The sequence below is a fragment of the Plectropomus leopardus genome, chromosome 14, assembly GCF_026936395.1.
Source record: "Plectropomus leopardus strain MGB_pleo_1.0 chromosome 14, ASM2693639v1, whole genome shotgun sequence".
NCBI lineage: Eukaryota > Metazoa > Chordata > Actinopteri > Perciformes > Serranidae > Plectropomus > Plectropomus leopardus.
The window spans coordinates 711,827-723,884 of NC_142189.1; the positions used below are offsets into that span (position 1 = coordinate 711,827).

At 43.2% G+C, this 12,058-nt stretch overlaps 1 protein-coding gene and 1 non-coding gene across 21 annotated transcripts; both read right to left on the reverse strand.

The window, feature by feature from the left end:
* Window positions 1-24: 24 nt before the first annotated feature.
* Window positions 25-11,166, reverse strand: LOC121937961 (uncharacterized). 20 transcript variants are annotated; one of them, XM_088087190.1, is made up of 13 exons: window positions 10,774-11,166; window positions 9,444-9,497; window positions 8,713-8,786; window positions 8,426-8,493; window positions 6,711-6,924; window positions 6,225-6,345; window positions 5,943-6,092; window positions 4,662-4,798; window positions 3,543-3,743; window positions 2,813-3,058; window positions 2,119-2,300; window positions 1,183-1,731; window positions 25-549 (listed from the first exon to the last, which is right to left on the reverse strand). In XM_088087190.1, exons 8-13 carry the CDS (start codon window positions 4,679-4,681, stop codon window positions 542-544), a joined length of 1,206 nt encoding a protein of 401 aa, XP_087943316.1. In that variant the 5' UTR covers window positions 4,682-4,798; window positions 5,943-6,092; window positions 6,225-6,345; window positions 6,711-6,924; window positions 8,426-8,493; window positions 8,713-8,786; window positions 9,444-9,497; window positions 10,774-11,166; the 3' UTR covers window positions 25-541. The 20 variants fall into 20 exon arrangements, with proteins under 20 accessions (XP_087943316.1, XP_087943317.1, XP_087943315.1 ...); XM_088087191.1 differs by having other exon boundaries at window positions 8,426-8,496; XM_088087189.1 differs by having other exon boundaries at window positions 8,426-8,539.
* Window positions 8,137-8,242, reverse strand: LOC121939997 (U6 spliceosomal RNA). The gene has a single exon (XR_006105561.1). It is a non-coding gene; the product is annotated as a U6 spliceosomal RNA (small nuclear RNA).
* Window positions 11,167-12,058: the final 892 nt, after the last annotated feature.

A 12,058-nucleotide genomic window follows, 5' to 3' on the forward strand; every position in this document is an offset into this window, starting at 1 on the left:
TTTCAGATGAATTAACCCTTTAAAACTTGAGGACAGTTGGATTTCAAAACGTGGACAGAAGGCAACGAGCAACTTAACGAAAAAATGACTCAAAAATGAGCAAGAAGTTTGTGGAAAGTTACAAGAAAATAACCTTTAAAAAGGAATAATAGAAAAAAAAGAGGGAAAATGAAAAAAAACAAGTAAAAGTGCACACAAAAAAATTCAAATATATTATAATACTTAATTATACTTTTCCGGACCTTTTCCCCCTAGATTTTTTTTTTAATCTATTATTTTCTTTCTCTCTCTCCTCTTTTGCAAAACATTTTTTGCCAAATGGCTGTTTTCCTTTTTCTGTTTTTGAAAGAAATAAAAGCAATGTGCTCCCTTGAGGGTTTAAGTGCCTGTGAAAGACGTCGGGACGCAGTGAACTTCAGGTTTCTGAGGGTTCGGTTCAGCTTGTTTTCACGCCTCTGACCGGAGACATCATGCTTTCAGGCTGTTCGTCCGTCCTGTTCCTGTGAACGCAATATTTCACGAAGAAATCGAGGGAATTTCTTCACATATCTGATGAAGAAATAGATAGAGAAAATAAAATAAATGTAATTATCCTGTACGTTGTACTATATCTGCATTACACAGGCAGTACAATAGTAAGTATTACAAAAAAAAATAAATAAATGAAAAAATTGGCACAAATGTCCAGTTGCTGGCCTCCACAATGAACTGATGAATTTGGAGTTTTTTTCATTTAAATTTTCACTTAACTTTGTAAAAAAGAGTTGCAGGGAACTTTCTGTGTATAATGTTGAAAGTTCCAGTTTTGATTTAACATTTGCTAAAGGCATTTAAACAAAGTTTTTTGTTGGAGTTTCTTATATTCCAAATTCTAAACTTCGACAGAAATATTTTCATTGTTCTTGCATATTGGTTATCAGTTTCATTAAGCACTAATAATCGATGTGGGCCCTTAAACACCAATACTGGTCGACCCCTAGTTCTGAGTTCACAGATGGCGAGGTTGAACTAAAGACATTCACAGCTGTTTAAAAAAAAACCATCAATCCTAAAATACAATTAACACGTTTTTCACTCTGTTAACAACAACTTGGCAAACTTTAAACAGGCCGAATACAGAAAACGACCCTCAAACAGCGGCTTTCTCAGAGTGTGAAACATAAACTGCTGTGTGGAGCTAACCGTTCTGCTTCTGCCTCCTCTTCTCCTCCAGCCAGTCCTCCGCGGAGCGACCCTGAGCCTCCGAGCAGAAGTGAGCTCCTCTGAACTGACTGTGACCGAACTCTTTCGTCTTCGGTCGTCTGCAGCGCCGGCACGTGTAACTTTCCATCCTCCTCCGCTGTTTGTGGGTAATGCTGAGCGCCCGGGCCTGGGCAAGATGCTGCTCCTTCAGCCTCCTCCGCCACGCTGTGGTACGAGGAAGACGAGGAGGGGCGACGGCTACTGCTGCTGCTACTGCTGCTGCTGGGGTGGAGGAAGCTGCACGGAAGATTGCATCTGTTACTCTGGTGGTAGCTGCAGGACTGAAATAAAGTGCAGAGGCAGAGGCTGAAGGGATGGCGGTAGCTGCAGGGTTGGGAGCTGCAGAGATGGCGGTAGCTGCAGGGTTGGGAGCTGCAGAGATGAAAGTAGCTGCAGGGTTGGGAGCTGCAGAGATGGAGGTAGCTGAGGGGGTGAGAGCTGCAGAGATGGACGTAGCTGCAGAGTTGGAGGTTGCAGGGGTGGAGGAAGCTGGAATGAAGAATGCATTTGTAACTCTGGAGGTAGCTGCAGGAGTGAAATAAAGTGCAGAGATGGAGGCTGGAGAGTTGAAGGTATCTGCAAACATGTAGGTAATTGCGGGGTTGGGAGATGCAGAGATAAAGGTAGCTACAAGGTTGGAGGATGCAGGGGTGGAGGTAGATGCGGGCTTGGAAGCTGCAAACATAGAGGTAGCTGCAGGCTTGGTAGCTGTGGGGTTGGAAGCTGCAGGAGTGGAGAAAGCTGCAGGTTTGGGAGCTATAGGGGTGGAGGAAGATGCAAACATGGAGGTAGCTGTGGGGTTGGAGGCTGCAGGGGTGGAGGAAGCTGCAGGTTTGGTAGCTGCAGAGATGGAGGAAGCTGCACTCATGGAGGTACCTGTGGGGTTGGGAGCTGCAGGAGTGGATGAAGCTGCAGGTTTGGGAGCTGTAGGGGTGGAAGAACATGCAAACTTGGGGGCTGCAGGGGTGGAGCTGGCAGCGGCAGTGCCAGTTTCTTGCCTGTTGGGGCTAAACGATGACAGGAAGTTCCTCTCCATGCTGATAGTCCACCTTTGGTGCCTGCAGAGTGAAAACAGATTATATGTCCTTATGATCTGATGCTAAGTGAAATTTATCGCGCTGTATTTGACATAATTGACACACCGAGGATCTGTCTGCAGCGCCACGTAAAGATGCAAGTCAGAGATATTCAACTTTCTTTGCTCGGGGGCCACTTTTAAAAAATGACACGAGGCCAGGGGCAGTCGCAGCAGCCCCATACACATTTCTAGGATTTTAGGACTTTCCTAGTATTTTAAGACACTAAGGTCTTATCTTGGTCCTCTGTCGGGGGTGTGGGGGATCCCCCACTGGCTCTTTTTCTGATCAACAAGCTCTATGTTGATGCTGTTTTATGTCTCTGACACCTTATGGAGACTAAAAGGACAAAATCTATTCACAGTGTGAATCACTTTATTTTTACTGTCAATTAGAAAATGGTTGAGGGGCCACCAGGCACCCTATCAGGGGCCAGACTTGGCCCGTCGGCCGTAAGTTGAGCAGCACTGCTGTAAATAAGGAGGAGCTCTCACCACTCAGTCAGCAGCGTCCGGTTTACAGTAAAAAGCTGCAGAGTCGTTCTGGCCATGAGTCTTGGGTTTGACAATACGGCATGCTGGATCATTTCGTAGGCCCTCAGAACCAGAGTCAGGCGGGGGATCGAACAGCCGTTCTGCCTCGTGCTGCTCGGGTGGAGGACACATAGCTGGACGAAAATCGCCTCAACCAGTCGCCTGGCGTCGGGCCACGTTCCTCGACTTCTGGGTCTCACAATGCGGCTGGAAGGAGAGAGGAAAGTTCAGGAGCTTTTAATCTGATCTGTCCGGATGGTCTGTTGGATGTCTGTATGTTTCTGTGCGCTATACTGACCTGCCATGCTTTCTGTTGTTTTATTTATTACTATAACTTTTGAAATATATACTGTCTCTGCTACGCTGCGGTGCATGCTTACAAATACGAATGTCTAACTACATGGTACCTGTCTGCTGTGTTATCTGCCGAGGGACTACAGATGTAAATGAGCACACCTGCTAACTCCGGCGTGTTTGCATTCGTGTTTTATACTGATGTCTCTTTTCAATAAACATTAAATACATAAACAAATAAAATAAAGACAGCTCTTACTTCTCATAATCTGTTCTGTTTTTTTCAGTTTCTTTACAGACGTCTGCAGACAGACAGAGGCTGAAGGGACGATCATAACGGATCCATCAGACCTCGTCCCTGCAGATAACAGACCAGCAGCTCCGTGTAAACACGTACCGTTTGTTGAAGTTTTCCACGACTTTGTAGCGTGTTGGGTATCTCACACGCCCCTTATCGACCTCATCGAGGTTCTCCCACAGCTTCATGACCTCCTCCACCCCCGTCGGTGACGTAGCCCTTAATGCAGAGCTGCACCAGACGCTCGGCGAGTCGCACCACCTGCTCGTAGCCCGGACCTCCACGAGAGGCGACGCTCGGCTGTGATGCAAAGAAAATACAGACGTCACACATCAGAGGATCCCTCGCAGAGCTCCCAATTCAGCCGAACAACTTCCGGTGAGAAATTTCCGGTCCTATTCACAGGAGACTGGTGTTACGTGGCGATCTCTGGTGATCTGTAATATTTTGCTGAGGGCGTCTGTGATTTTAATCCCGTGCGGATCGGCCATGTCCGTAATTTGTACAGTAAAAACTCCAGGACACATCACCCACCACACCGAAGTCACGAGCATATCAGCATCTGTGATCTTCTGGTGATTTGGGGTTTTTGTTTTGTGTCTTTTTCCCTCCGTTACATAAACACCTCAGCCTGACTGTAACTGGACTTGTTCTTTATTTATGAGGGGGGAAGAGCTGCTGCAAAACGGGTCAGGCATTAACAAAACCTGAGCACTGAGGAGGGACATTTTAATTTTGGCTCAGGTGAGGGACATACAGCCCGAAAAGGTTGTAAACGGTCTTGTGAAAAGCCATATTTCACAAAACTGCAATGGAAATGATGTTTTGGAAGTCCATCGCCATGGTTACTGGGATGCTATCGCCAGAGAAAAGTCACGTAACATCACTCAGTGGAAACGCAGTCCTTTTGCAATTGTGTTTCATTGATATTTCGAAAATATCATTTAAGTTTAGCGTAAATCAGTTATGGAAACCCAGCTATTGTCACCCAGAGTTTGATGAATATTTCTCTTTATCTTTTTGCAGTTTTCTCCTCCGAGCAGTTTCTCATTTTTCTCTTTAAGTCTGAAGGCCTCAGTCTTAACTTTAAGGGGAAATTCTTAGAAATGTCATAATTTTAAGAACTTTGTTAGAATTTTGTCACTAAGAGCAGCTCTTTGTACGAGGAAACCATCAAACGACACAAACCTGATCGATGAGAGAATAAACGGTACAAACCGCAGAGTTATCGGCTGCATCGCTGCGGCTGCTGGAGGGCGGTGGGGGGGTCAGCTGAGAGGACGGACCAAGAGGCCCCGCTGGGGCCCCGAGCCCCAAATCTGGAGGAAAACTTGACTCTGGTCTCTGATCCATTTCTAAAAAAAAACACACGAGCACGTAAGAAGCTGACGGTAAAGAAAGATGATTATTCCTCCTAAAAAATGTCTTTTATCATATTTTCAGAAAAGTCTTGTTAAGAGTGACTTCTTGATGTGAATTGAAACGTGTGTATAAATATATGTGAAGACTAATAAATATTTGGTTCAAAAAAAAAAAAAAGAGTGACTTCTTACATGTATTTTAATACTTTACCTTACTCTCAGTGTTTATTATTACTGCTGTTTTGTCTTTGAACGAGTGTCATTACAGATGATCACTTATATTTTAAATTCTCTCCAATCAACGGGCCTCATGCAGACTGATATTCAAACTCAGGGTTAGGGTTTTAATAACGACATTATTAATCCTTTAACGTCTGAATCCACATCAGTTTTCTTGTTCTGCGTTGAGACGCAGTTTCATTTACGCCTTTAAACCTCTGAAACCTGAGGAAAATGTTTAGATTTCTCTCGAAAAGATACAGAAAAAACATAATAAGCCGCTTGGCAAGAAATGTCCCTGAAATTGCAAAAAAATAATAAAAGGAGACAAAGAAATGACCTGACCATCACCTGGGAATAATTATTAGATATCAAAAAAACAACTGAAAAATGTCCAGGAAATTACATTTATATTTCTTATGGTTATACATACATAGCCTACATGGAAAATCACTGATTACACTCAAATACACAATCTGGACTACATTTAGGACACATGCATGAACACACACACAGTTATCACAACAGGAAGAAGAAAAGAGACTAAAATGCACCAAAAATACCTTCAGGGGTTAACCCATCCATCATCATATGAGAACTGAAAGTTTTGAACAAACTTCCATCAAATCATCCATAAATATCGACGTTGCTGCTAATTTTTGGCATATATCCGTCTGTGATCAATATTAGCCAAACATAAAGGCGGAAAATGAGCAAAACAGCAGCTATCAAACAAACATAAGATGCTCTCTGGCTTCCTTCTGTCTTTACAATATCTGTGCTGTTACTGTGAGTTTCACTATTTGGCTAAAACGCACATTTCGCCGTTTCCTGAGGATGACCACGGTGTGGCGAAAAAGGTCGCCATGTTGGCGTCATGTCCGACCTCCGTGCTGCGCGTGAGCAGGTTCAAACTGACCTTTTGTGACCTCTCCAGCCGCTGGGGATTATTTCAAAGGCAGTTTTTGGTGTTATAGATGTTGACTCCGGTCTCGGTCTCTGCCGCCGACCGTCCCGTTAAACAAACACTCATTAACGGCCGGTCTGTTCGTCACACCGGAAGTTTCACCTGCGATGTTGAAATAACACATCCATGGTGAAACCGCAGAGCTCACGCTGAAGACACAATTACTTATCGGTGTCATTTCTGCCTTTGAAAACAAATTAACGCCGTAATTGACGGTGTCTGTGCAGAACTTACCTGTTGTTTTCTCCCAGAGTTCTGTTGGTGAAATGAGCCAATCAGAGAGCAGGAGCGAGCTGCTGCAGGGTTGCCAGATACAGCTGATGGTTTGCACCCCAAAAACTATTCAAAAACCGCCCTGAAGCACAAAAATACATAGCATTTAGTTATGCAAGATCATTTTAGCTGCCCTTATAATTACTGTGCCATAATTAAAAGCAACAAACATGCTCAAACATGCTTTTATAATGCTATAAAACCTACATATACAAACAAAACCTACATATACAAACAAACAAACAAACAAACAAACAAACAAACAGTAAAACGTCCCTCAAACACTCGTTTATTAGGCTGCTTCAGTCTTTTTGCAACTTACACACAACTTAGCAAATACTAAGGTCAACTTTAACCTTATCTTTGATAACTTTGCATAAATTCAAATATATGCTCCTGTTTGTACAATAAACACACAAAGTGCATTCAGTGCAGCTACACACGCACACAAAATTTGGCACAAACGTCCACTTGATGGACACAATGAACTGATGAATCTGGAGGTCAAAGGTCACTGTGAGTTCCATCTCAGCATCAAACTCTCACGGTGGGGAGAGGCAGAAGCTGCTGGTCCTCCTCTGATACAGCTGCTGTAGCTCCTGCTGCGTCATGAGGGAGCTGGTTCCTACTGACGAGCACATTAGCCACAGCATCATGTGACCTAGAGGAGACAAAAACCTGTTTCCATTGCGGTTTTATAAAATATGGCTTTTTCCAAACCCTGAAATATCACCTCATGATAAAAACTTTTTTTGCCATAAGTGGGAGTTTTTTAATTTATAATCATAATTTCAATATGAGCAATTTGTCAGTCAATGGAAACACACCTATTTATTTTCATGCTGCACAAAGAATAATTGAACATTTTTTGTGAGAGCCACACGTCACACGCTCATCTGAAGCAGCTACCTTCTGCTCAGCAGCAGCTACCTCCAGCTCAGCAGCAGCAGCTACCTCTCGTTCAGCAGCAGCAGCAGCTACCTCCAGTTCATCAGCAGCAGCTACCTCCTGCGCAGCAGCTACCTCCCGTTCAGCAGCAGAAGCTACCTCCTGCTCAGCAGCTTCCTCCAGCTCAGCAGCAGCAGCTACCCCCTGCTCAGCAGCAGCAGCGTTCTCCAGCTCAGCAGCAGCAGCATCTAGCTCCTGATCAGCAGCAGCTACCTCCAGCTCGGCAGCAGCAGCTACCTCCCGTTCAGCTACAGCAGCAGCTACCTCCTGCTCAGCAGCTTCCTCCAGCTCAGCAGCAGCAGCTACCTCCTGCTCAACAGCAGCAGATTCCTCCAGCTCAGCAGCAGCAGCATCTAGCTCCTGATCAGCAGCAGCTACCTCCAGCTCAGCAGCAGCAGCTACCTCCCGTTCAGCCACAGCAGCAGCTACCTCCTGCTCAGCAGCAGCTACCTCCCATTCCGCGGCAGTAACAGCTACCTCCAGCTTAGCAGCAGCAGCTACCTCCTACTCAGCAGCAGCTTCTAGCTCCTGATCAACAGCAGCTACCTCCAGCTCAGCAGCAGCAGCTACCTCTCGTTCAGCAGCAGCAGCTAACTCCTGCTCAGCAGCAGGACCTGGCTTTACAGTGGAACCAATCACAGAATTTAAGTAAATTTTTCCTACAGTTTTAGTAAGGATGTCCCTATTTTAGCAATGTTCCAATTTTAAGTATATTTTTGTTCCAATTTAAGTATTTTTTGTTCTAAATTTCAGTAATGATGTTCCAAATTAAGTATATTTTTGTTCCAAATTTAGCAATTATGTTCCAATTTCAGTAATTATGTTCCAATTTTAGTACGCACGTTCCAATTTTAGTAATGACATTCCAATTTTAGTAATTATGTTCCAAATTAAGTAACAATTAAATTTTTTTTTGTAAAATTAAATAAATAAGGAACGCTTCACGAATTTGCGTGTCATCCTTGCGCAGGGGCCATGCTAATCTTCTCTGTATCGTTCCAATTTTAGTATATGTGCAACCGGAGTTACACAACAGCTCAAAGGCTCGGTGGGGAATTTATCGAGCTCTGAGTGAGAGAGAAACCAGTGTGACGGTGCTGGAGGAAATCAAGCTCTAACGGGGGTAAAACTGTGTTTAAACAGCTGTAAAACAACATTTTTAAGACTGAAGAGAGGTGTGGATTGTGTGCTGGGAGATCTGGGGAGCTACTGACCCACTTTGACCCGTTCTGACCCGCTTTGACACACTTTTAGAGTCCGAGCTGCTCAGGAACCCACAGGGCTGCTGGGAAAATATGCAAAGAGCATTGACGTCAGAGAGCGGTGAGCTGCAGGCGAGAAAACAAAAAGATCAAGTTACAGCGCCTCCACCCCCGCCACATGCCCCCCTGAGGACACACAGAGAGGGACGGGGGAGGGGGACACTCACAGAGACAGAGAGGGACAGGGGAGGGGGACACACAGGCTGAGACACGTGATCTGTTCTTTCACTCAAACCAACACAGAAGCAGCGGCGTCCTCGGCTCAGGACAGACGGTTTGACTTCAGCTGGAGCTGAAGCGTTGACTCCTGGAGCTGCTGAGACACAGAGGACAGAGACATGAAGGACCGAAACACACAAAGACAGAGACATGAAGGACAGAAACACACAAGGACAAAGACATGGAGGACAGACACACACAAAGACAGAGACATGGAGGAGAGACACAGAAAAACAAAGACATGGAAGCAAGAGACACAAAGACAGAGACATGGAGGGCAGGCGGTTAGAGTCTGTCCCACAGCTTCATGTCTGCATCATGACATTTAATTATACTGAATAAACTCTCTCAGTTTTGTTACATTTCTCATTGTTATTTACAAATTCAAATGATTTTTTTATTATTAATATAGAAATGTGGACACCTCCTTGGCTGCTGCTCTAAGTTAAGCACTTTGCATCTGCGTGGGCGCCATAATGGGGAGGTCAATAAACAATCATCATCTTTTTTTTGTGAAAATCGGTTCAGAATTAAGCGAATTACAGTCGATTTTGTGGTGAAATCTGCATTTTTTTTAAGCTGATTTTTTAAAAGTACATTTTACAGACATACGGTTCATTTTAAAACTCTGAAAAATTATAATTTCATTCTCATATTTGAAATAATTTCAGATTTATATAACACTTCCTGTGGTTTGTCTTACTTCCTGTTTACATTTAAAATAAATTCCCGTGCAGTTCCACTGACTCACCAGCAGGTGTCAGCCTGAGAGCAGAGAGGGGCTGCTGAGCTCTGACTGTGGTGTCTGCAGGAAACACACACACACACACACACACACACACACACACACACACAGAAAACAAAAAAAGGAAAAATCAATGAACTGAAAAACAGCTTAAAAATATAATTCTGTGAGCATGATTTTAAAATATGGTTATGATAATTATAGCACAAAAACAACACACAAATACACAAACAATAATGTGAAAGTTGAAAAAAAGAACAAAAAATAAGGAACTGACTTGAAAAAAAAGTGCTGCTTAAAACACTCACACACACATCTAACAGGAAAGTGTTAAAAAATCATCAGGGAACAAAAAAAAAATCTATCAATCTAACAAGAAACCAAAAACATTGTGAATCCATTCATAAAATCTTTCATAAAAACACGTTGTTGCAGAGGGGGACATGTTGCTGCAGAGGGGGACACGTTGCTGCAGAGGGGGACACGTTGCTGCAGAGGGGGACACGTTGCTGCAGAGGGGGACACGTTGCTGCAGAGGGGGACACGTTGCTGCAGAGGGGGACATGTTGCTGCAGGCCAGTTTTAGTGTCTGTGCAGCCGGAGCGGCTCGACAGAGCGGAGGCTCTGGAGGGACTTTAAAAGGCTCAGTGAGGGGGACCCTCTGAGGGAAACTGTGTCCTTAAAATCCTGAAATGTCAAAGTTAGGACTCAAACACAATCTTCTCTGTGTTGTTCCACTTGTATTATGTGTCCCCCTCTGCAAACAAAACGGCAACACGTGCACTAAAACTGGAGCACAACTTTTTAATTTTTTTACAAAGTGAGAAATGTTCTGAGAAAAAAACTCACATTTTCCGGATTAATGTTACTTGTCACATGTTACTCTTTTGGGATATACTACTCCATTTCTGAAATGAAATTTTAAATTCTTATTTTTGTGTTTTGTGGGGGGGGGTTGTGTTTTTTTCTCATCAGCTGTCACTCAATTGGTTTATTACAGTAGTGGTACGAGCACGAGCACAGCATCTCGAGGGCGAGCTTTTAGTGAAAGTTTGTGTATTTTTGCGATTTTTATCGATTTATCGATTCAACAAACATACGTCAGGACCCGTTTAAAATGTGGAGTTAACGCTGATAAACTGGGCAGACGACCAGCACACTAACGAGCTCTCACTTTAATTAAGCCGTCTCTTTCCTGATGTAATTAAACCCTGTAATTACCCGCCTGACTGCGCAGAGCGCGGACACTCGGCGGACACGTCACGTCGTTAAATTGTGATTAAAGTGGGAAAAAAGCGCATTTCTGAGGATCGTAGGTGATTTTTGGTGATCTTACCGTGAGTCCGGCGGCTGCAGGCTGCAGGAAGCTCAAGCTTGCACTTGATGAGGAGCACCTGTCAATCATCAGCCGATCCGCGGTCAGCCAATCACAGGGCCCGATCCATCATGACATCACGCACCAAACATTCCAATGACGACGTCACATTTCCCCAAAAAAGCCGGAACAGCGCGAGCCAATAAAAAAAGAGCAGAATAAAAATAATTTCATAAAAGTCACCAATAAGGAGATAAAAGTCACTTAGAGTCTAATGAGTGCATTTTGCCCCCTGAAAATTAGTTTTAAGAGGCAGAAATGATTAGAAATTAATATTAATAGTTATTCTTTTTAAAATGCTGAAAATTACTTTTTAAAGCAAAGTTGATTAGAAGTAAATAATAATCTTTTTTTTCTAAAAGTTGTAAAGGAGAAGAGAGAGATGATTGGAAGTTAATAATAATTTAAAACATAGTTGAAAATTATTTTTAAACAGAGAGATGATTAGAAATTAATAATTAAAAAAGTTGATTTTTTTTTAAAGAAGAAGAGAGATGATTGAAAGTTAATATTTTTTTAAATAGTTACATAATTTTTACAGAGAGAGGGATATTATTGGAAGTTAATATTTTTTTATAATATGTCTAGTTTAAAAAACAAACATCAAAAACAACAACAAAAACAACAAAAACAACATCATTAAGGGTTTTTTTTACTGTTTGTTTACGTCAATAAATATTGTTTTAACACAAATAATAAATATGAGAAATAATAACGTCCACAGTTTGACTTTAAGCAGTAAAATATGTGTTTCCGCCTGTCTCCTGAGGACCTGTCTCCTGAGGACCTGTCTCCTGAGGACCTGTCTCCTGAGGACCTGTCTCCTGCTGCTGGGACAAGCTGATGGCTCATCAGGGGGTGGACGACCGTGTCCACAGTGTGTCTCACATGTCAATGAGGTGTATTATGCTCTGTTTGTATGGGTCTTATTTTGAGGTCAGAGGTCTAGGAATAATTACGTCTCGGAGTCAGATGAGTAGAATATTGATACTAGGCTCACATGACATGGACTGTGGCCCTTGGGGGTTATTTTTGTGATTAAAATACAATAGGTGAGGAATGTTCACTGATGAATGTGTAGATGCTTGTACCTGTATAAGAGACATGCATGAGTTGTAAGGGAGAGATTCACATTGGTCCCGAATCTTCTCCCAGGCGGACCATGGTGCCTGGTGGATGCTGAACTTTGTTGTAATAAATTAATTCTTATGCAACCAAGTCGGTGTCAGCGGCGGTTCCTTCATCA